The sequence below is a fragment of the Oryx dammah genome, unplaced genomic scaffold, assembly GCF_014754425.2.
Source record: "Oryx dammah isolate SB20612 unplaced genomic scaffold, SCBI_Odam_1.1 HiC_scaffold_8, whole genome shotgun sequence".
Classification (NCBI taxonomy): Eukaryota; Metazoa; Chordata; class Mammalia; order Artiodactyla; family Bovidae; genus Oryx; species Oryx dammah.
In genome coordinates this window covers 28,277,801-28,302,325 of record NW_024070192.1, presented here as the reverse complement: position 1 = coordinate 28,302,325, position 24,525 = coordinate 28,277,801, and the positions used below count along the sequence as shown (strand labels likewise).

Here is a 24,525-nt window from a genome sequence, read left to right as displayed (position 1 = left end):
TTACTGACCCAAAAGGAATGAGGGCCTTAAGAGAACTCCCCCACCCCGCACCAACCAACACACACCGAAAAGCTGCCCCGCGGTGTCTTCACTCAAGAGGCGCTCACTTTTCTCCTTTCCTGGTTACCTGGTCTTTCCCAGCAAAGGCCAGGTCTGGCTGTTGGTCCCCATCCCGCAGGCAGCGAACTTAGTAGGTCCTGAGGCTCACTTGGCTGGCAGCGCATCTTCCCCCACCCCCAACCCCAGGCTGCATCCAAGCTTCACCCCTTAATCCAAGGCCTCTGTGGACTGTTCTCCTGCCAGTTAAGAGTTAGGAGTGATGGGGTTTTCATGACTCCAAGACTTTCCCAACGATCCCCAAAGTCAAGGAGAAGGGCATGTTCATTAGAATCTCATCTTTTTGAGATGGGTCCACCCAGAATCTTCTGGATATACGCAAGTAAGTGTTAGTCTCCCAGTCATGCCTGACTTTGCTACCCCATGGACTGCAGCCCACCAGACTCTTCTGTCCATGAGATTTTCCAGGCAAGAGTACTGGAGTGGGTTGCCATTTCCTTCTCCAGACGATCTTCCCGACCCAGGGATCAAACCCAGGTTTCCTGCACTGCAGGCAGATTCTTTACCGACTGAGCTACAAGGGAAGCCAGCCAATAAAAGCCTGTGCCTTTTCTAAGATGAGAACCACCCGAACAAGATGAATAGGGCCTGTCCAGGGTGTAGTGTAGTCACTTAGTCCTGCCCAACTCTTTGAGACCCCATGGGCTGTAGCCTGCCAAGCTCCTCTGTCCATGGAATTCTTTAGGCAAGAACACTGGAGTGGATTGCCATTTCCCTCTCCAAGGAATCCCACCTTGGGATCCCACCCAGGGATCGAACCCAGGTCTCCTGCGTTTCAGGCAGAGTCTTTACTGTCTGAGCCACAAAGGAAGCCCTTCTGGGATGTAACCTTCCCCTCTCCTAGAACACTCTTCATTTTTGCTGCTTTTCAGCTTTTTCAGCCCTTCCTTCTGTCAACATAGGAAAGGGTCTGATTTCTCCCTCCAGTTTGCCTGAATTAGTTCTTTGAACCCTGTACTGTCGGTTGTCCACCACTTTAGAAAAACCAAGTGCTGGGACGACCCTGGTGGTCCAGTGGTTAAGAATCTACCTGCCAATGCAGGGGACACGGGTTCAATCCCTGGTCTGAGAGGATCCCACATGCCTTGGGCCAACTAACCCCAAGTACCTCAACTACTGAAGTCTGTGTGCCCTAGAGCCCGTGCTCCACAACAAGAGAAACTGCCGCAATGAGAGTAGCCCCACAACTAGAGTAGACCCCACTCACCGCAGCTAAGCCCAAGCAGCAATGAAGACCCAGCACAGCTAATAAAGAAGTTAAAAAACAAAGTGCAGGTCCCTCATTTCCCTCCCCACTGCCTCCCCCAACCCCCGCCACAACATATTGGTCCAAACCAATGATCAGACAGGCCCTGAATAGGAGGCAAGCTAACTGATGCCACCTGACTCCTTTCTTCTTGGTAATGTCTTCTTCCCTATTAGTTTCTTAAGCACATCCACCGCCCTTGGTACCTGAGATCTGAAGTCCAAAGGAATATTAACAAATATCGTTTCCCACTGAATAATAATCTAAGGCATGAGGAAGATATATTGTAAAATATATTTTAAATAATTCAAATAGTAAGAATCTTTAAGTGCTCAGTATATAGGTTTGTAGCTTAAGAAAAAGTAAGCAGAAGAAACATCAAAGCCCTACACGATGCAGCCAGTACACAGTGGTCCTTGGTGGAAAGGATGGTGGGTGTAATCTCCCAAATGTTGTCTTGGATTTGCACATACTTTTTACCTTCGTTCGTTTTCTTCATCAGAAATGTATCTTGGAACTCTCAGTTCTTGACATCCATGAGCACAGCTTAGTAACATTTGGGCCAATAAATTTGTTTGTTTAAGCTCAGAAGCATCCCTTGGCCTGACTTTCTTTCTCTCTTGCCATATCACAGAACTCGGACATAGACTTTCACTAAAATCCCCACCAGTAAGATGACAAGGACCGCCAGGAGCAGGAGCCCCCGCCGCAGCACCAGCTGTCTCCGGGACAACCTCCACACGGCCCTGGGATGAACTTCGAGATACTCTTCTTGGCGCATCTGCTGATCCGACTGAGTCTCCTCTTTCTGTCCAACATCTCTTATCAACATTCCTCCACGGTTTTCAGGGCCCACTGGAGGGGAAAATGAACTCAGCACCTTAAAAGGATATTTTTCATCTGTATAAAAGGAAAAGCACGGATGCAGTACCAGCTGGGAGAATGATAATTCAGGAAGCAGTTGCTTCCTGACCATGGAGAATAAAAAAAAATCCTGACTCAGGTGTTGTCCACGAACCCACAGACACTGACTAGATCCTGCTGGGGTCAGCAGGGGCTCTGCCCCATTGTGTACAAAGCCAAGTAAGGTAGCTCTTTAGGTTAAGAGTTTTTGTTGTTGTTTAGCTGCTAAGTCGTGTCTGGCTCTTTGCAACCCCATGGAATATAGCCTGCCAGGCTCCTCTGTCTATGGGATTTTCCAGGCAAGAATACTGGAGTGGGTTGCCATTTCCGCCTCCAGGGGATCTTCCCAACCCAGGGATCAAACCTCCTGCACTGGCAGATGGATTCTTTACCACTGGGCCACCAGGGAAGCCCTAGTTTAACAGGCTTTAGGGGAAATGTTCAGGGGCCAGCACCCATCAAACTAGCATCTCAGAAAGAAAATAAGGTCATTGAAGGAAAGGATGACCTAAGAGCTGATTCAAGAGTGTTCACAGCACGTTGGCGGGGGAGATGCAAGCCTTCCCATTAGAGGACCCTCAAAGAACCAGGCAGGATAGTGACCCAGACCTAGACTTAGTCTCATGATACTTCAGAAGAAGAACAGTAAGGAAAATACCCTAAATGCTTGCACCAGTACTGAATTGATCACCTGCAACTCTTAATCATCTATGGCAGCATGTCTGAGTCCGCAATTAAAGCAAACAAACGTCAACTGTTGACCTGAAACTGGATGTTCCCTATCGTTTGTTTCTGAGGTATTATTTCCCTATTTAAGTGGGAGCTCAGCACAGCAAATCTAGTTGTGAACACCTAGAGGGCCCTTTCCAAGAGCAGAGGCAGATGTATCATACCTGGGCAAAGTGGGTCCTGAGGGAGTGTGGCCGTCCCGTTCCCGGCCATTCTTCGCTTCAGATTGGCGTGTTCCTGAGCCTAGGAGAGGAGACCCATCAGTCCACAGGCTCCATCACAGTGCGGCCACACGCCTGGCCTGACCCTCGCTGAGGAAAAACCCAGCCATTTTCTCTCACTGACAGGTAACACAGGAGCCTCTCCAGTTAACAAGCATGGACTCCTCTTTTCTAATGATTGACGTGGGGCCAGTGCATGGGGAAGGCTGGCTGGAAAAAAGACGAGGAAAGTCGGGGGCCAACTGTAGGATTCTCCCTTTCCCTTCCTTCATTCGTTTTCTCTATCACCTGCTTAACATGCTGCCCTGACCCTAGAAAGTTCATGGAGAAAGATGCCCACGGGTATCTTAATGAAACTTTGTTGTTCAGTGGGTGTCATGTCTGACTTTGCAACCCCGTTGTCCCGTTGCAGCCAGGCAAACAGGATATAGTTGCTGGCACCCCACCTTTCTCTCCACTTCTAAATCTTGTCCTGAAATGGGCTGTTCAGGAGCAAGGCAAAAGTCTAACATAGGACCCAGGGAGGAAAAGACCCTCTGTTCTTCTACTGAATGAATAAACAAAGGGGAACAGATGTCCTTCACACCTGAGTTAATAAGCCCAGTTAAAACAGCAATGATATATACTCAATATTTTGTATTAGGGAAAAGAATCTGAAAAAGAAAAGGGGCTTCCTTGGCGGTCATGGTTAGGATGTTGCACTTCTACTGCACAGGGTATGGGTTCAATCCCTGGTCAGGGAACTAAGATCCCACATGCCACGTGGTATGGCCAAAAAATAAAAATACTTTTAAGATTGAAAGAGTATATATATATATCTGTCTGTGTGTGTATAAATGTGTCACTGTGCTGTACACCTGAAACACGACATTGTAAATCTACACTTCAATAAAATAAAACAATGATAAAAAGGTAGCATTTATAATAATAATAATAAAACCTTCCAAAATAAGGCAAAGAAAGGCAAAGCTGGTTCTGTCTGTTTTCCAGGGCAGGACAGCAGTGTCTATAGTTACCTGCTGGTAGGCTTTTTTCCAGTTTAGCCGGGCAATGAAGCCGAGAAAACATGCAGCCTGAGAGATGGTACAGATGGTGATTCCTGACCACAGACCTGGAGGTGGGGATAATTAACAGACGTTAACTCCGTTAACTCGGTGGAAAGCCAGCTGCCCTGGGGCGCGTGTTTCTCTTAAATCGCTTCTGAGAATCTGTTCTTATGGCAGAGGAGGGGCCCACAGTGAGCCAGAAACCTCCACCCTGCTCACTCTTGGTTTCCAGGAGGTTCCAGGAAGCCCAGAACCCTGAGGCCACTCCTGGGTTTGTGGATCTCAGAACAAATATCTGGAGGCTGGTTTTGGCCTTTGTCACCATAATGCTTGGCTATTAGGAAAAGTGACTATTTCAGGACAAAGTGCTTTCTAACAGCACCTCCAGACTCCCAATACCTTGTACCATCTTCCTCAACCAAGCGGACTCTACAAACTCTGCCACTCTACAAATGCAGACGTCAGGAATTCCCTGGCAGTTCAGGTGCTAAGACTCCGTGCTTTCACCCAAAAACCCTGCCCCAGACACTCACACAGAACCCAGAGGGGAACCTGAGTGACGAGGGTTCTGGCCAAGAGTGAACCCACAGCAGAGTCAGAAACTCCAAGCTGTGAGAGACTGAATATCCAAGCTGACAGTGGTCTCAGGTGTCAGATCTTATACAAAAATAGATCTCTGACCCACAATCTAAAGCAACCTGTCTAGGAAGCCAACCCCTTACCCATAACTGACAGCAGAGAAGCCAGTCTGCTTCACGTCAGACTCCTGAGAGGCCAGATCATTCTTTCGGGATAAGCTAAATAGTTTATGCAATAACTAATGCAGAATATCCAAGCTTTGACCTGTAACTAAGCCTCCCTAATTTCTGTCCTGGTTTCCCACTTAAGACCACCCAGAGAAAAGCAAACATGCCCCCTGACCAGGCACATAGGATGCCCCACTTCTGGGCCTCCCCTTTGCCCCACCGTGGCTCCCTCCCCTTCCCATGCCACCTGCCATGGAGTCTCCATCAAATTGTGCCACAGCCGGGCATGAAGAATCTTTGCTGGTCCCTGGTGGGTGGTCTGCATTTATGTCTGTAGCCGGCTAGATCTGGGTAAGGTGAAGGGGGCTGGATGGGACTCATGCTTTAAGGCTTGGATGGCCAGATCTTGTGCACGTTTTTCAACTCTGCTTCATGGTATCCATCACCCCACACTGCACTTTACAGGTGTGATCATCCTGATCTTTAGAACAGTCAACCTGTCACTCCTACAGTGGACCCAGTGAAAGCAAAGCCTTCCTCTTCTGAAAATTCCCACTCCACAGAAACCACAAGCTCCTCTGACCATCTTAGACATTAGATAACCACCTACATGTGTGTGTGCATGCTAAGTCGCTTCTGACTGTGCGACTCCATGGACTCTAGCCCACCAGGCTCCTCTGTCCATGAGATTCTTCAGGCAAGAATACTGGAGTGGGTTGCCATGCCCTCCTAAAGGGGATCTTCCTGACCCAGGGATTGAACTTGTCTCTCTTGTATCTCCTGCATTGGCAGGTGGGTTCTTTACCACTAACACTACCTGGGAAGCCCATAACCAGCTACCTCCAGCTGTATTTTGAAAGCTAGGAGTTAAATTTCCAAGGATTTCACTATACTATTGAAAAGATTCCTGTTTGACTCAAGGAGGAATGCTGAAACAGGATGGTTATCAGGATTCTCTGGGCAGGACCCGGGAAAGCGACGTTGGAAAAGCCTCAGGGACTTAGGATGGCCATTGTGGTTTTCTGGCCTTGCCCGTGAGAACCTGTAGCTCCTGACGCTTCTCAGGGCTCCTGGTGTAGGTGGACAGCACGTCCTGCCAGAGGGGACACGAGTTTCAACACCAGTTGGTACAGGGAGTGTCCACTGTCTTCTCACAGAGCCCTTACTTCCTCAGAGTCCCCAGCTTTTTAAAAAAAATTATTAATTTTTATTTATTTGGCTACACTGGGTCTTAATTGCAGCACGTGGGATCTAGTTCCCCAACCAGAAATCAAACCCAGGCCCCCTGCATTGGGAGCAAGGAGTCCTATCCACTGGACCCCCAAGGAAGTTCCCCCCATTTTTTATATATGGATCAATATATAACATTATATTATTTCCAGTGTATAACATCATGATTCAATATTTGTATGTATTGTGAAATGACCACCTCCATAAATTCAGTTAACATCCATCACCTTACATAGCTACATAATTTTTTTTGCTTATGATGAGAACTTTTAAGATCTGCTCTCAGCAGTTTTCAAATATACAATATGGTATTGTTAACTACAGGCTTCCCAGGTGGCACAGTGGTAAAGAATCCACCAGCAAAGCAGGAGATGCAGGTTTAATCCCTGGGTTGGGAAGATCCCCTGGAGGAGGAAATAGCAACCCACCCCAGTATTCTTGCCTGGGAAATCCCATGGACAGAGGAGCCTGGAGGGCTGCAGTTCATGGGGTGCAGAGAACTGGACAAGACAGAGTGATGGAGCGACTGTCAGCATGCTGTAGATCACACCCCCACACCCCCAGGACTTATTTTCCAACTGCAAGTTTGCACCCTAACATTTTTTTAAGGTGATTCTTACCTCTCTCTATGCTGTATACTCTATAGGTGAGCTTTTGTTAAATGGCAGAGTGGGCCTAGTACAGCTCTTGGGACATAGATCTATACTTCAAAGTGAATTCCTATAATATTAACATTTTCCTTAGCTATGTCACTGGCAAACCCCAAAATATGAATAATGCCAGGAATTCTCTGGAGGTCCAGTGATTAGCACTTGGCACTTTCACTGCCAACAGCCCAGGTTCAATCCCTGGTCGGGAAACTAAGATCTCACAGACTGCCAGAAAATAAGATTTAAAATGACTTTCAAAAATATGAATAAGGCCAGAAACTCAGAATAAATAATTTTCTACACCAATGAAGTTTGCCTTGGCAACTCCATTCTTTGAACATCTCCCATACTTTTCATTAAAATATTATTGAACAAGAAAAATGTGCAACATAGGAGACACATTGATCTGAAAGCTGAGTCTCTGTATCAGATGACGCCTCCGCCTCTGAGCCGGCCAAGAGCTGAGGGATACAGATGAGCATTGTCTCCACTGCACCCAGCTAGTGTGCTCAGGTTTTAATGTAATCACGTATTAACGCTGATGTACATCCAAGTATTATCTTAGAAATCAAAGCTGGGCAGTCACCCGTTTCTCTGTTCTTTTAAAGCCGCATCTCAAAATCTGTCTCCGAGCTCTGACAGCCACCTCCCAGGCCATGATCCCGGCTCTTCCTGCTCTGGGGGGAGGCTTACCCAGCAGTCCAAGCCCAGCAGCAAACATGAGGGAGATCCCGATGGGAAGACCGAGCACGTAGTACCCGACGGCGTTGATGATGGCGCCCGCCTTCTGGTTCCCAGTGCCTCGCAAGATGCCTCCACAGGTGCACTGCGGGCGGACGCCAGTCATTGTGTGAACACAGCTCATGCTGCCCCACGACGCCCACCCTGGCACCCCCCACCTCAGAGGACTCTGCCTCAAGTCCAGGACCTCGTGAAGTGGACGTGAGAGGAATATCCCACCTCCCCGGCCGCTGTTCTCCATTAAAATCTACCATCATCAGCAGAAACTCGTGGATCGTAAAGGTGGCTGAGGAGGTACCGCACAGTACTCACAGCCAGCCCTTCGAAGAGATGTGAAACCGCATAAATCGGGACCACCTGGGCCACCAGCGAGATGATCTCTCTGTTAGGAGAACAAAGCAGAGCATGACTGGGAGGCAGACGAGGGCAGAGAGGAGGGCAGTGTGGTTCCTGGTGACCGTGATTCTGACCGCAAGGCAGGGCTCCGGGTCTGTGTGTAGCTAACAGGCTCAGGTGTCCCGCCAACATCCTTTTCAGGGACAGTCTTACCTTGTTTTGTCTGCAGTGGAAACTACTGCATGCAGTGTCTCAAGACTTTTAGAAAACACATAGTCCCTGTGGTCAACATAAACAGTTCAACCAAATGATTTCATTAAAAAAGAATGCATATATGTACACATGTAGCTGATTCATTTAGCTGTACACCTGAAATTTAACACAACACTATAAATCAGCTAGACTCCCAATAAAATTAAAATGAAAGTCAATCTATCAAATGATTCTGTACTCCTCTCCTGCACCCCCCAAAATAAAATGGGGGTTATACAGCCATCCTCCTTTTCACACAATTCCACGCATGTCCCCTCCAAGTGTCTGAGTGACGCACAACAGGATAAGGGTCAGGCTCCCTTCAGGGAACAAAGCTGGCAAGTTCTAAAGGCCACAGATAGAGTTTACAGACCTGGCCTTGACCCTCACCTCTACAGCTAGTGACAGAAAGACACTGCCAGGGGCCGGAACGGCCGAGTATCCCCAATTCCTTCAGGTGGTTAACGAAGAAACATACAGTGTTGTCTGGCAGTAAATGTTGGTTGAATGAATAAATAATTAAGAAATCCAGCACAGAACAGGATGGCCACCCCTCCCTGCCAAACAAGGACAGAAGTACAGTTCTTTTATTCAAATGTTATTTTGCTTTTTGACTAGGTAACATATGCCAATGGTTAAAAGAAATTAAACAACATGAAAAGCATATGGAGGAAAATCTTATTTCCATTCCTTGCCCAGTCCTCCCGTGACCTGCCCCCAAACCAGGGAACAGTTCTGGGCACTGTATTTGTCCAGTGCTCATGAAAGTAAAAGCAAGCACAAATATATATTCTTCTTTCCCCTTCTGGACTTGATGTATGATTCCATGTTCTGACATTCTCTCCGTGGTGTTCTGTGCCTTGATTTTTCTGCCTCGTGTGTTACATTCACTTTTTAAAATCTATATATTTATTTTGGCGGTGCTGGGTCTTTGTTGCTGTGCGGGCTTTGCTCTAGTTGTGGCGAGCAGGGGCCACCCTTCCTTACGATGGCGGAGCTTCTCACTGCAGTGGCTTCTGTTGCAGAGCACGGGCTCTAGGTCTCGTGGGCTTGGTGGTCGTGGCTCCAGAGCACAGGCTCAGTAATCACGGTGCATGGGCTTACTTGCTCCACGGCAAGTGGGATCTTCCCGGACCAGGGATCAAACTTGTGTCTCCTGACGTGGCAGATGGACTTTCCACCACAGAGCCACTAGGGAAGCCCCTATATTCATATTCCATCAGCATATATTATTTTTAATATGCTGCTGAATCCTATCTACTCATAGTTTATTTTGGATTTTAAAATTGACATTAATTAGGAAGATTGGCCTGTGGATTGCTTTCTTTTTTCATGTGAAAACTTCGTCAGCTTCGGTACCGACATACTCGCTTCCTAAACAGAATGAAGAAATTTTCCTTTTTCTGGAACAGTTAAGGCAGCATTGGGATTATCTACATCTTAAAGATTTCATAGAATTCTCCTTTGAAACCCTCCGGAGATGGTGCTTTTATTTTCATTTTTAAGATTTTTGGCCATACTGCGAGGCATGTGGGATCTAGTTCCCCAACCAGGGACTGAACCCAGGACCCTTTCAGTGGAAGCACAGTCTTAACCACTGGACCACCAGGGAAGTCCCTGGAGTTGGTGCTTTTTTAATATATATGTATATATTTTATTTATTTATTTGGCTCCACTGGGTCTTAGTTGTGGCATTCAGGATCTCTTAGTCACAGCATGTGAGATCTAGTTCCCTGACCAGGGATAGAACCCAGGCCCCCTGCATTCGGAGCTTGGAGTCTTAGCCACTGGACTACCAGGGAAGTCCCCTGGTACTTTAAAAATAACTATTTCTTATTTCTAAACAAATTGATCTATTTAGACCTATGTTTTCTAGAATAATTTTTTAATTAAGATTTTTTTGTAATTTGTATTGAAGCACAGTTGATTTGCAATGTTGTGTTAGTTTCAAGTGTTAGCACAGGATTCAGTTATACAGATACATATGTATATACTTTTTCAGATTATTTTCCCTTATAAGTTATTACAAAATATTGAGTATAATTCTGTGCTATACAGTAGGTCCTTGTTGGTAGCATAAGTTTTGAGAAATTATTTCCCCAGATTTTAAATGTACTTGCAAAAGTTGTGCAAACTAGTTTCTTCCGCTTTAAGAAAACTATGTTTTTTCAGTAATTTCCCCGTTTCTGAGTGCATAGAGGTGCACACTGCCTTTCTGCCCTTTGTTTGGGTCAGGCATCTGTGTCATCATCAGAATGTGTCATTAGTTCTGCCAGTTTCAGCTGAGTTTGGCCATATCACAAATAATTTGATTTTGTGATTTTTCTATGTCTCCTAATTCCATCAAAAATCCCATTGGTGGGCCTCTTGTTTTTCACTCTATTCCCTGCTCTATTTGATCTTCCAAAAGTGCACAGACTGAGAATCAAACTTCCTACCAGGTCCGGCTGAAGCCATCCTGCAAGACAGACTTCTGATCAAGTGAATAAGCTGAGCATGATCTCTGGCTACATCTGACTCACTCTGATGTGAGGGATATTCAAACATTTCAGAGCAAAACGGCAAAGGCTGAAAGGTGACAACCTAGCACCAGAAGTCAAAAGACAGATTCCTGAGGAATAGTCTGAGGGTCAGTTCCGTCCACACCACCTGGTTTGTGAATCTAGGAGGGACAAGTCAATTCTGCATTTTGTAACTGCTGACAAAAGAATCCCAGGTTATGGACTTCCCTGGTGGTCTCGTGGTTAAGACTCTGTACTCCCAATGCAGGGAGTGTGGGTTCGATCCCAGGTTGGGGAACTAAGATCCCACATGTCACATGGTTCAGCAAAAATAAATAAAAAGAAGCCCAAGGAAGGGGTAACAGCACAATATAGCTACCGAGTCAGCATGCACTGTGGCCTCGTGGACGAAAGCTATCAAACCAACCTAACGGGATCTTCAGAGCATGGGGGACTTTGCTGGTGCAAGAATTCTTCAGTGATTGATAATGTGATGTGTGGAGACAGCTCAGGGGTGAGAGTTCCACTTCAGTTCAGATGGACAAACACATTACAAGACTATTGCCAGCCAAACACTTGGGCAGCTTCTGGGCCACCAAGATGACTCATGTTGTTGGGAAGGAAGTATTTCAGTGAAGAAGGAGGTAGTGGTACCCAAAAGGAGTTACCATCTTTAAAAGATGTGAGTACTCCACTAGCAGAAATGTACACTGCCACCCATGCCCACTGACTCGGCTTCTAGCTTATTAATTAGTTCCTACATCCTATCCGTTCTTGCCAGGTAACAACTGCGTGTCTGATCTTGGAGGTGACTCAGGCTGCCCGCCAAGATGCAACCACCCAGGAGGCCCAATGTGAAAGCAGCTCCCACTGACCATCTCTACTGCAGATTTACATCCCAGGAAAACCTCCACACTCACCGGTCCTTGGTGAAAACATAACCCACGACATCCTTGCAGCCTAACAACAGGACACAAAAGATGACAGCAAAGAGCCCTGGAGGTCAGATGGCAGGAGAAGCACATGGTGAGAAAGGGAGTCTGCAGGGAAGGGCGTGGGGGCTGTGGGCGCGTCCCCGAGTCTAGGCACCTGTGACCAGCAGGGCGACGGCGGAGGACGTCTTGGCCTGCTCGATGTCCCCAGCCCCCAGTGCATTCCCCACCCGGACGCTGGCGGCCACGCTGAAGCCTGTGGGGACCTGAAATGAGGAGGGGACCTGACGGTGATGCTGAGAATCAGTCCTCCAGTTAGTCCTACACGCACACCTGTGCACACCTTGGTCCTTCCCACACCACGGGCCCTCTGTTCCCACCTCCCAGGTGCATTTCTAAGGTGACACTTGGGGAGGACAAAGCCCTTCAGAATGTCCAGCTGATGCTTTCAGTAAAAGAGAGTCAAAGGGAAGCCTTTGACGACCAGGGTTCTCCAGAGTATCAGCACCCTCTTCCTTCTTCTGGCTGAACAACATCCTGCCCACACATGGGGTCCACTCAGCCATCCCCGGGCACATGCCTGGGCACGTGGGACACTGCCATCTCTTGGCAATCATGAACTGCTAGGAACTTCAATACAAACATCTGTTTTCATTCCTTGGGGGTCTAACCTACAAGTGTCACCAAGTATCCAGAGGCCACAGAGGCAGGCGGGAGTGGAGCTCAGCCCTTCCTTCCTGCAGCACCGTCACCTTTATCCCCCACCTGTCCCCACCACATCTGTGTTATGAAACAGGAAAAGAGTCGGCATGTTTCACAAGCGTGCCATCAAACCGAGTCCTTCAGATTGGGACCGCGTTAGGAGTCGAAGGACTGGCGGCGACCCAGTCCTCTGGACCGTCTCCCCAAGGCCCTCCAGCTCACAGGGAACACTCCCTGCCACACCAGGACCCTCCCAGGCTTCAGGGTGAAATGTGCCCTTCAGGAATCATTTCACAACCTGTATGCGCTGAACGCCTGTGCTCGGCACTCTTTGGAGGGAAGCACACAGCCCCGCCCCAGGACGGGCTCATATGCTCACCATGTACACGATGACAGCCAGCTCATATGCAATGGACTGGGCTCCCAGCTCCACCATACCGAGGACACCTGCGGGAGAGGGACGGGTGACCGCGTGCTTCCTACGGGCCCTGGCTGTCCCCCAGCCACCACCAGCTGGCCCCACGCTGACCGCTCAGGAAGCTCCCGATCTCGTAGGCCCACCACTCGATGCACAGCATCAGCATGCTGGGGATGGCCAGGCGGAAGAAGGGGCCCCAGTCCTGCAGGCACTCCCAGGACCAGCCTGCAGGCAGGACACAGATGCAGTCGGTTGCAACACAAACGGCCACCAGGCAGGGGCTTGAGCCGAGACAGGAGTCGTGTCCAGGCAGGAGACAGGCGGCCTTTACCTCCCCAGGTGTCCTGGTGCAGCCTCTTGGCGAGGATGTACAGGAAAAGGAGGAGAGCCAAGGTGAACTGGGAGACCGTGTTTGCCAGTGCGGAGCCCCTGGGCAGAAGAGAACACGCTGAGGGGTGCCCCTCCTGCCCTGCTGGTGATACAGCAGCCCCGGGTCACCTCCTCCCAGAGCAGCTTCCCCCCGGCAGGGTCCAGAGTGGCCCAAGGAGGAGGGTCGGCATGGACACCCCACCCCACCCTGGAAATCCACAGGAGGCTGCCCTGCTCCCTGACCCAGAACTCCCCAGGACTCACATAACTCCAAGATGCATCTGATAGAGGAACAGGTAGTTGGCGAGGGCGTTGACCAGGTTGGCAGCCATGCCGGTCACCATCTGGGGCAGGATGATTCCCTGAAACGAGGGGCCGTGCTGGAGACCCATGGGGACCACCGACTGCCACCCAAACAGGTGCCCTCATGGCCAGCAGGGCAGCTGTCACAGGTGTGCCCGCGCTGCTGCTCCCATCCACCGGGCATTCCCTCCTCTGGGTCGGCCGGAAGGGCATCTTTCTGGCCACAGACACGTGACAGGAGAGAGGGAAGTGGCAAAGAGGGAGAATGAGAGACGGCTCGTGCACAGGAGCAGCGTGAACACGTCACCTTCCCCAGGCACCTGGACCAACGCTGAAGGTCGGGAACTAAGGGGACACTATGACCCTGGGGTGGGGGATGGAGCCGAGCAGCTCCAGGCCTCCCACATCTCTGACCGACTGAAGGCATGAGAGTGAAGCGACACAGCTGATGTCTCTCCTCGCAGCATCAGGACAGAAAATGGACACAGAGAAAGTCAGCTGTGACGAAGGCAGGAAGCACTGCTTCCCGCGGCTGGAAGGGGCCTCCCACCGCAAGGGGTCACCTCACTGTACAACATCACCTTTCAGATAAGCAGAGAGAGAAGATGTGGCGTGTATATACAATGGATGATGACTTGGCCATGGAAAAGAATGACATTTTGCCATTTGCAACAACATGGGTGGACGTGGAAGGCATTATGCTCAGGGAATTAAGTCAGAGAAAGACAAATATTGTATGCTTTCGCTTATGTATGGAATTTAAAAAATGAAACAGACTAGTCAATCTAACAAAACAGAAACAGACTCAGAAGCACAGAGACCAAACCAGTGGTTACCAGTGGAAGAGGGAGGGGGAGGGGCAATATAGGAGGAGGGAATTAGGAGGTAGAACCCACTATTAATATGTATGAGTTAAATAATCTACAAGGACATACTGCACAACACAGGGAATGTAGCCAGTATTTTATAATAACAATACATGGGAATTAAAAATTGTGAATCACTATACTGTACATCTGTAACTTATAGAATATTGTACATCAACTATACTCCAATTTTTAAAAAGTGCTACCTCTTTGTAAAGCGTCATGCCCCAAATCATAGGCTGTTTGAAATTCTGCTCTTTGAAACCACAGTATAAATCAAACATCTCGGGATTCCCCTGGTGGTCCAGTGGTTAAGTATCCGCCTGCCAATGCAGGGCACACAGCTTCAATCCCTGGTCTTGGAAGATCCCACATACTGCAGGTTAACTGAGCCCCGGTACCATAGCTGCTGAGCCTGGGTGCTAGGGCCCCCTCCTCACAAATAGAGGAAGCCCTCGAGCAGCAGTGAAGACCCAGTGCAGCCGTCATTCATTAATTAACTTTAAAAAGCAGTCTGGATTTCCCACGGGAGCCACAGCTTCTCTGGACACAGCAATCGGGGAGGGAGGGCTTGGTTGCTCTGCAGGGCAGGCGGACACTGGCCGCTTATTTGCGGATCCTCTGCTCCGCCCTCCCTTCACACCGTCCTTCAGCTCTCCCACCCCACCTCCACCCCCGCTCTGTGCCCTGAGACCCACACTCCCCTGGCTGCTCTGCATCCTGCGGGCTCATGGCCGCGGGCTCAGAGGCCAGACCAGGACCTTGCCAAGCACTCTGTTTACCAGGAGCCCTGGTCTGTTTCAGCAGGAGAGGCAAGTGACCTGATGTGCATTTCAGGTAGAGGCTGTGGGACCACCTGGCAGAGGGGGCCTGGGTGGGAGCCCACCGAGGGAAAAGAGGAGAAATAGCAGAGGCACCGAGGAGGGCCTGAGGCTAAGGCCTCCGGGCCCTGGCCCGTTGCACAGCCCCCTCTGCGTCCCTACAAGCCTGCCCCTCATCTCTCCGCATCCTCTGTCCTTTAGTGACCCCTGTAACCTGTCCTTCACGTGTCCCATAGGCGGCGGCTCCATCCTCTCCTTCTCTGCTGCATCTAGTCAGCCTGGGCAGCCCCCTTCCATGTCCAGGCTCCCGCTGCACCCCCAGTCTGGGTTGCACCCCGCTCCCCTCCCCACCTCGGGAAACCCATGCGTTCTCCACCACTCGAGTCACCTTCCTGACCCCTCAGCTCAGGACTCCTCCTTCTAGGTCGTCTCTCCCGCCTCAGGGCCTTCAGGGAGGGGTCCTCACACCCACTCCTCACTCAACCACTCAGGAGCCCCACATTTGTTGGGGGGCTTACAGGGCAAAGGCCCTCAAACGGGGTAACGAACTATGAGGGGACAGCCCAGAGTCCAGGGCACACGCTGGTTTCTGCCTCTTTACAGGCATTTCAAGTATACAATTCTGATACTAATAAAAATGTGGAACTAGTGGAAACCTTGTTCCATTACGAGGATAACACCTTAACTTTAAGGATGTTAAATAGGTATAAAGCTTCCTTCTCCACCATCCTGTCCCCGTCACACAAGCCAAGGAGAGCCTGCCCTCATGGGCTGGTACCCTACCACCACCTGGCACCCTATCTATCTGGTCCTTCTGGAAGGAAGTAGACGGTCCCACACATGACTCCACACCCATGGAGCCGGGCTCTGGCCACTGCTGTTAGCCACCCACCAAGAGTCCTGGTGACATGAGGCACCTTCCATCGTGAGGAAGGGGGTGCTTTCACATCCCCAGATGGTCGGAGCTGAAAGGTCGACCCCCAACCCCTCTAGAGCCAGGCGATGGTGCAGGGCCAAGAATCTTCCCTGCCGGCCCACCAATAACAATATTTCCAAGTGGGAACTGGATCTGACTTTTCCAGTGCCAATAACAACCTGTCCTTTCCTTGATTCCTCAGCCCTGCGTGCACCCCTCAGGGAAACACCCCACAGGGGCTCCAGATAGGCGAGCCTCTCCACCGGGTCTCCCTGACCCCTGAAAGGAGAGATGCGCTCACTCCCACAGGACAGGAGAGTCGAGTTACCTGGTTGAGCAGGTACTTCACTTGTAATGTGTAGAGGAAGGTTGCCTGCAAGACAACAGGGGACAGAGGTCAGCATCCTGGCCAGCCTCACAGTGGAGAGCTGAGACCTCAGCCAGCCTGCCCTCCGCTCCCACAGGAGGCCCAGGTGGGAGCCCTCTCAGGAGGCTTGGGGGCAGGACGGGAACCCCAAGTCCGGACATCTCTCGTATGGGTGAACACGATCTAAGCACCCCCAGGGGAGCTGGGAGAGTGGTTTCCTCGGGTGCTTGGTTGGGATTCTCCTGGGGGCACTGGGCTGTGCAAGAGGCCCGTGCAAACTCTGGATGGGCGCCCCCTTCTATAGATTAGGCTGCAGTCCTATTTAGTGGAATAAACTCAAGAATATTCAGTTCAGGGACTTCCCTGGTAGTCCAGTGGTTAAGACTTCACCCTCCAACGTACAGGGTGCCAGCTTGGTCCCTGGTCGGAGTGCTACAATCCCACATGTCTCAGGGCCGCCCCCCCAAAAAAAAACCCAAAACATAAAACAGAAGCGATACTGTAACAAATTCAATAAAGATGTTAAATAAATGGTCCACATCCAAAAAAATATCTTAGAAAAGAATATTCAATTTAAAATGAAAAAGTAAAGACCACAATCTCAATTATGAGGGCAAATGACTGCTTCCGAGGTCTGAATTACATCCCCTCCCAGTTCGTATGCTGAAGCCCTCATGCCCAACGTGACCACATTCGATAGCCTTTAAAAGTGAAAATGTTAGTTGTTCTGACTAACTGACTCTTTGCAACCCCATGGACTGTAGCCTGCCAGGATCCTCTATCCATGGAATTCTCCAGGCAAGAATACTGGAGTGGGTTGCCATTTCCTTCTCCAGGAGATCGTCCCAACCCAGGGATCAAACCTGGATTTGATCCTCCAATCTGCATTGGAGGCAGATTCTTAACCATCTGAGCCACCAGGAAAGCCCAAAGTCAATTAAGTTTAAATGAGGTCACTGGGGAGGCCCTGATCCAGCAGGACTGGTGCCCTTCTGGGCAGACAAGCGACACTGGGGGTGGATCTCCATGCCAAGAAGAGAGGCCTCGGAGGAAACCAGCCCCGACACCTTGTCCTTGGACTGCCAATCCCCGAGACTGTGAGAAATAGGTTTCTGTTGTCTAAGCCTGTGATATTTTGTTACAGCAGCTCACGTGGCTCTAATCCGGCCACGTGTTTAACTAAATGAAATAGCTGTGCTTATTCACCAACCAGGTAGGGACCCCCTGAACACTAACACACGTGGGTTCTGTGCCTCAGGCTTAGCAAGCAAGAGCCTCAAAGTTCCGGGCGAGGCCCCTGGGGGTCCTTGGTGGCAAGGATTCACCATCTACAGAAGAAGTCTGAGCTCCTCCCCGCGGGTGAGCAGAGGCCCCTTCTGCTACAGGAACGGGGACCCCAGCCTCTGCAGCCCTCTTGACCCTGGTGTTTCTTGAGGGACAAAGGTTTGTGTCTTTTCAGAGTATGATGAAAACTACACTTCCTTGAAGGAGCCAACTCCTCATGTGAGCATCATCGCAGGGCTGAACCAGATCCCTGAGCTCAAGGCATCTCTGCTGCCTTTTTACCCATGAACCTCAAGGAGGGACCCCCTTACCCCATGGACACTTACAGGAAGAGCTGGAATGAAGATCATGACATAGGTCTGGGTAAGCCTGTACAAGGAAGAGGGAAAAAGTGACAGAGTGCTCCGTTTCCAGGGAAAGGTAGGCAGGACACAGCCACACTACCTTCCCATGCTTGGCTCTTCCTAAACGTACAGGCTGAAGCTGCTGGAGCACCGTCAGAATCTACACAGAACATGTCATCCTATGACCCGAGTGATCATTCTTGGTTCTCCCAAGTCTCTCCAGGTCCAGGACAGGGGGTTCAGACTGGGTGCCCTGGCTGGGAAATTCTCGCCGTGGAGGCAGTCCTGTGCATCCCAAGATGTTCTGGGGCATCTGGTTTCCACCAGCAGCGACACCCCCATATGAGTTCTGACGTCCAGAAACGCCCCCTAACATTCCAAATGTCCCCTGGGTTCAGAGCCACTGGTTGAGCAGAAAGGCACAAAAGGTCTTTATCAACTAAACCAGCGGCTCTCAAACCTTGTGTCACATTTTAGAATCATCTAAACGAGCTTTGGAAGACATGGACACCCAGGCTGCACCCCAGGCCAATTAAACCAGAATGCTAGGGACTTCCCTGGTGATCCAGTAGCTAAGACTCTATGCTCCCAACTCAGGGGGCCCAGGTTCGATCCCTGGTCAGGGAACTAGATCCTGCAAGTAAAGATCCCAAAGGTGGCAACCAAGATCGAAGATCTTGTATGTATGCAGCCAAACAAATAAATATTTTAACAAACAAATGAAAAGAACAAAATGCTGGAGGAGGGCACCAGGTGGTCGGGTTGTTGGGGGGGGGGGCGCTGTTTTTGTTTTTTTTTTCTGCCACACCATGCAGCTTTCAGGATCTTAGTTCCCCAACCAGGAATCGAACCTGGCCCTTGGCAGTAAAAGCACAGAGACCTAACTGCTGCACCACCAGGGAATTCCCCAGCAGTGGGCTTTAAAAGCATTCAGGTGATTTTAATACTGACCAGGGCCAAAAATCACAAAACCGGGAACCAGCACCATGAACCACCATTTCACGTGGAGGGTGTTTGCAGATCATAGTTCACCCAAAACTATTTATTGAAAGTTACCCAAATGAGGAGTGGGTATGTTATCCCACAGGCCAGGTATGAAGAATCAGCTGAGGACAGCTTAACCCGCTCCTGGTGTGTGGCCTGTCCCTGGCCTTGGGAACCCCCAGAGCCTGAACCTGGCCGGCACCATCTTTCTGCCAGGATGGACCTATCCTGCCGGGGAGTGGCCCATCTCACCTGGACACAGCTGGGTCCTGCCTGCAGAGCAGCAGGATGAGCTGGGTGTTGAGGAAGAGCGCCCAGCAGGGCAGACAGCAGAGCAGCAGCACCAGCACGCCCCGCTGCAGGATGACACCCACATGCTTCTTGTTCTGGCTCCCAAACGTCTGCATGCACAGTCAAAACCAACACATTAACACAGAAACAGCACCCTCACTGTCCCCTAGAGGCCTCCAATCACGCCCCATGAGAGACAGATGGCCGCAGAGACTGCTACATTTTAGGTATCAGTGGTTCTCAAATGCAGCTGCTCATCAGAATCACCTAAGGAACATTTCTTATATCTCTGATATTTCATTGTTAGGGTATAGAAACACAACAGGTTTCTGCATATTAATTTTGTGTCCTAGAACTTTACCAAATTCATTGATGAGCTCCAGGTGCTTTCTGGTGGCGTCTTTAGGATTTTCTATAGCATCATGTCATCTGTAAACAGTGAGTTTTACTTCTTCCTTTCCAATTGGGATTTCTTGTATTTCTTTTTCTTCTCCGATTGCTATGGCTGGGACTTCCAATACTATGTTGAATAAAAGTGGAGCAAGAGGGCATCCTTGTCTGACTCTGATCTTAGAGGAAAAGGTTTCAGCTTTTCACCATTGAGTATGTTAGCTGTGACCTTATCATTGTTGTTTGGTCACCCGGTCATGTCTGATTCTTTGCAACCCCATGGACTGCAGCACACCAGGCTTTCCTGTCCTTCACCATCTCCTGGAGTTTGTGCAAACTCATGCCATTGAGTCCATGATGTTATCTAACCATCTCATCCTCTGCTGCCCCCTTCTCTTGACTTCAATCTTTCCCAGCACCAGGGTCTTTTTCTGTATGGTCTTTATTACATTGAGGTATGTTCCTTCTGTGCCTATTTTCTGAAGAGTTTTTATCATCAATGGGTGTTTAATTTGGGGAACATTTTTAAATCATTGATGACAGGGGCTTGATAAATATAAGTCTGGACTTAACTGGTCCAGAGTAGGTCCCAGACACCAATAATTTGTAAAATCTCCCCATGTCCATGTAATCCTAATGTGCAGTCAGGGTGGCCTCACCTGGAAACCTATTAGAAATATGATGTCCTGGGCCTCCCCTTCCCCAGACCTACTGATGCAGAAACTTGGGGACTGGGGAGGCACTGGAGCCAGCTCCCATTGCTTACAAAACCCACCATGCACATCCCTCCCCAGCCAGCTCAGTGACATCTTGGGCAGCTTGAAATTAGCCACTGGGACCAGCATACACAACCAGTCAGGACATTCCCCACCGACCCACCCCTGAGACCTGGTTCTTCAGGCTTATGGCTGGTGGGGGGCCCCCAAGTGACTCTGACACACATGCATGTTTGAGGACCCCTGGACATACCAAGCTCCACAATGTTGGAAGTGATAAAAGGGACTTTTACAAAACATCCCCCTATCTGTCAAGACGTAGCAGTAGGGCTGTCATACAGATAAACACCACTTCCCAGACCAGAGAGACCTGCGGCCACTCTTTGGAGGCAGCAGGAGAGCTGAGAAATGTGGCAAGGGTTTGCCCTGGGGGTCTCTGCCCTCCAACTGGGGCGGGGCGGGGGGAGTGACCTGACCTGGGGCTGCCACTCACCTGGGAGATGAGCGTGTCACAAGCAGAAGACAAGCCGAACCCCACCGAGACACCAGTAACGTTGACCACCTGGGAACAAACCAGGGAGGAGGCTAGGGGCAGGTTCCCCGTCTGTCCGTCAGAGCCCCGAAGCCCTCAGCACTCCGCCCGGAGCCTGTGCGCAGACCTCCCCGTGCCCTGAATTAAAGGACAGACAGTGCTGGGAGGAAAGGACACTCAAGGCCGTGGTGACCACACTGCATTAGTCTTTCTTAGGCATTTGTTCCCCAGGTCTTGGACACCTTTTTCCCAGGTTCCGAGGACCATGAACCCTTTTAAGGGGCCTGCGGCATGGCACAGAGCAGTCCTGGGTGAGCCCAGTTGCTAGTGACCAAGGATGACCCACACAACGCCCTGAAGGACTCTGCGAGAGCAGGAGCAAGTCTCAGAGCCAAGACTCGGGCCTTCCAGCATCCACAACACCCCCAAACCAGGGAAGTCTGAGGCCCTGCCTGCCTCCACCTGCTACCCCCCGAGTCTACGGGAGGCACCAGGGACAGCAGTCCCCGCCAGGCCCAGCCCAGAAGCACCAGCTTTCCTGCACTTCCGTGGCCAAGAAGGATCTGCAGAAAGCTTGCTGAGCTCCCCAAATATCCAAACATCAGAGACCAAAAAGGATAATTAAACCAGGGTTGTCCATGCTGCTCCCTGAAAGCAAAGCAAGCCACGAGCCCCTGGGGATGGTTCAGAGCACCCTGCAGGCTCAGAGGTGGGAAGTTCAAATGCCCGAGGGACCAGGTGTGGGAGGCCGATGCATGCCTTTCAGAGGACACACCTGCGGCAAGAACTTCAGCGAAACATCTGCTGGCCCAAGTGAACAGGCCGGCAGGGCCCCCAGGCCAGCAACCACGGCTGAGGGCAATGGTGCCTCTCTGTGGCTATGGGGCTCACGTCCGGGGTACAGAGAGGACTGGTGCCTCCTGACTTTTTAAATTTTTATTATTTAATTTTTTAAAGTTTTATTATTATTTGGGGTGGTGGGCTAAGCTGGGTCTTTGTTGTGGAGCAACAAGGGATCCCCACCAGGGATCCAGCTCATGTCCCCTGCCCTGAAAGGCAGATTCTTAACCACTGGACTACCAGGGAAGTCCCTCCTCCCGGTTTCAGGTTTGGACCCGGGCACCCAGGGTTTCATATTCTGGCATCTCGGTATAAGAGACAAATCATGAGCTGGGGGAAGGGGGAGGGTTTCTATTGGTGAACAGTTCCCTTCTCCCAGATGTGGGGTCAGGGTGGGAGCCAGAGCTCCAGGGATGGCAGACTAGCTGGCGTGGCAGACAGAATTCTGGCCCTCCAGAGACACCCCATTCGGAGCCTGGCACCTGAGGAGATACATACCTGGGGCGGCTCCCTGGGGAAGGAGAGGCAGGCTGAGGATGGAAACACGGTCACAGCCCTGCCCACACCTGGAGATTAGTCCAGTGAAACCCCTTTCAGACCAGTGGCCTCCAACAGTGAGAGATTCAGACACGTATGTGTCTTCCCTGAAAACCCTAAACTCTGATCATCTGTAAGAGCCGCAGGAGCAAACGAACACACAGACGGCTTCCTAGCTCTGAGCTGGCCAGCCCCATACATACAGCAATTGCCAGTGTGACAGCATCCAGCTCCAGCTTCCCCAGGTGCCCGCAGAACACAGAGCTCACAAAACCAACGAGGAACACCATCAGCTGGGCCAGGAACTGGGAAGAGATGGAAAACACAAAGCTGCAGGCGAGGACCGCCATGGCAGTGGAAGGAAGGGGCGGGCCTCCCAGGTGACCCCACCCTCCCAGGGTGGGCTCCGACCAGAGATAAGGAGGTCTGGCTTGCACGGAGCCTCCACCAGCTCTCACAGGCAAACGAGCAGCCTCGGGTGGACTTCTTGAAAAATATGCAAGTTCATTTGCTACCACCAGTATCGTGTTTCCGAGAACTTCCGACTTTTAAAATTTATTTTTCACTGTAGATTCTCATACCGTAGACTGCATGCCTATTTTCCCTGAAATTTCTAGAGGCTGCCTCCTGGGATGACCCCGTTGTTATTCAGATTCCTCCTGAGGGCTGAAGAGAACAACTTTCAACTGCCAGCAGAACAGTCCACGGAGAGGAACTCCTGAGGCAGACCTGAGGCTACCTCAATGGAAGGCCAGTGGGGTCTGGAACGATGGGGCAAATCATTACCAGTCTGCTAAGCATCTCAGATTCCACAAAGCCTCCAATATGAGGGCAAATGCAGCTTAGGGAACACGGACTCATTCTCCCTCACCATTCCAGAACTTCCTGCCTCACCTCTGGACACTGACTTATCTCCTCAGGTTAATTTAAAACCACCTTCTGTGACCTGCCAGACCCTGGAGGTGCAGGACTTCCCGGGAAGCCCATCAGCCCCACACGCCCCTCTCAAAGTGCACACCCAGGGCTCAGGGAGCATGTGCAGGTCCAGCCAGCACTACTGCCGTTCAGTCCTTCGAGGGCGAAGGCTCCTCCGGTGAGCTCAGGCGAGGCTCCTAGTGACCTCGTCCTCACCTCTGTCAACCCACACTGCCATCGGCCAGCGCCGCAACCAACCAAGATTGCCACATGGGCATCGGACCTGGCCCTGCTGGTGATGGTACAGGTGACCACCTGCTTTCCCTCCCTGCACCTGGGGACAGACAGGTGCATCTCCGCAGATGGACCCAGATCGACAGACCATGAGAGGCCTGTGCTCAGCCGTGTGTGCACGTGTGCGTGCATGTGCGGGGGCGAGGGTGCAAACATCTCCAAATCGAATTCCAAACCTCAACCCAGTTCCTGCTTCCCCCACTGCAGAGACCAAAGTTGCACACTGCAACTAGAGAGAAGCCCCCGCCCAGCATGCTAGAGAAAGGCCCACACAGCAATGAAGACCCAGCACAGCCAAAAATAAATAGAAATTTGAAAAAGGTTGATATGAAAAACTCAATTCTGTAGACCCTAAAGTCAGAACCAGGGGCCCCCGTAGGCCTGTTCCCAGGAACTGGCCATGACTAAGTGCTGTCCCCACCCCACAGATATTCTGTGGTTTCATTCACAGAGTTGGTTTCTCTTTGATTGTGAATTTATATTAACTATAAAGGGCACAGGGCCCTTATCTGGGTAAATTCAGCATCACTATCAGTCTTTCCAGTTTTTTTTTTTTAAGCCTTTTTGTGCATTAACTATGTCTACTTCTGCTTTATTGACTATGCCAAAGCCTTTGACTGTGGGGTTCACCACAAACTGGAAAATTCTTCAAGAGATGGGAATACTGGACCACCTTACCTGCCTCCTGAGAAACCTGTATGCAAGTCAAGAAGCAACAATTAGAACCGGACATGGGAAAATGGACTGGTTCCAAATCAGGAAAGGAGTATGTCAAGGCTGTATACAGTCACCTGCTTATTTAACTTATATGCAGAGTACATCATGAGAAACGCTGGACTGGATAAGCACAAGCTGGAATCAAGATTGCCAGGAGAAATATCAATAACCTCAGATATGCAGATGACACCACCCTTATGGCAGAAAGTGAAGAGGAACTAAAAAGCCTCTTGATGAAAGTGAAAGAGGAAAGTGAAAAAGTAGGCTTA

At 50.3% G+C, this 24,525-nt stretch overlaps 1 protein-coding gene across 1 annotated transcript; it reads right to left on the bottom strand.

The window, feature by feature from the left end:
* Positions 1-1,643: 1,643 nt before the first annotated feature.
* Positions 1,644-22,883, bottom strand: SLC47A1 (solute carrier family 47 member 1). The gene is made up of 16 exons (XM_040245861.1): positions 22,534-22,883; positions 20,915-20,983; positions 19,277-19,425; positions 18,023-18,065; positions 16,374-16,418; positions 13,404-13,501; positions 13,102-13,199; positions 12,882-12,995; positions 12,732-12,799; positions 11,808-11,916; positions 11,639-11,714; positions 7,942-8,011; positions 7,582-7,714; positions 4,233-4,327; positions 3,160-3,238; positions 1,644-2,218 (listed from the first exon to the last, which is right to left on the bottom strand). The coding sequence occupies exons 1-16, from the start codon at positions 22,678-22,680 to the stop codon at positions 1,992-1,994; spliced, it is 1,620 nt and encodes a 539-aa protein (XP_040101795.1). The 5' UTR covers positions 22,681-22,883; the 3' UTR covers positions 1,644-1,991.
* Positions 22,884-24,525: the final 1,642 nt, after the last annotated feature.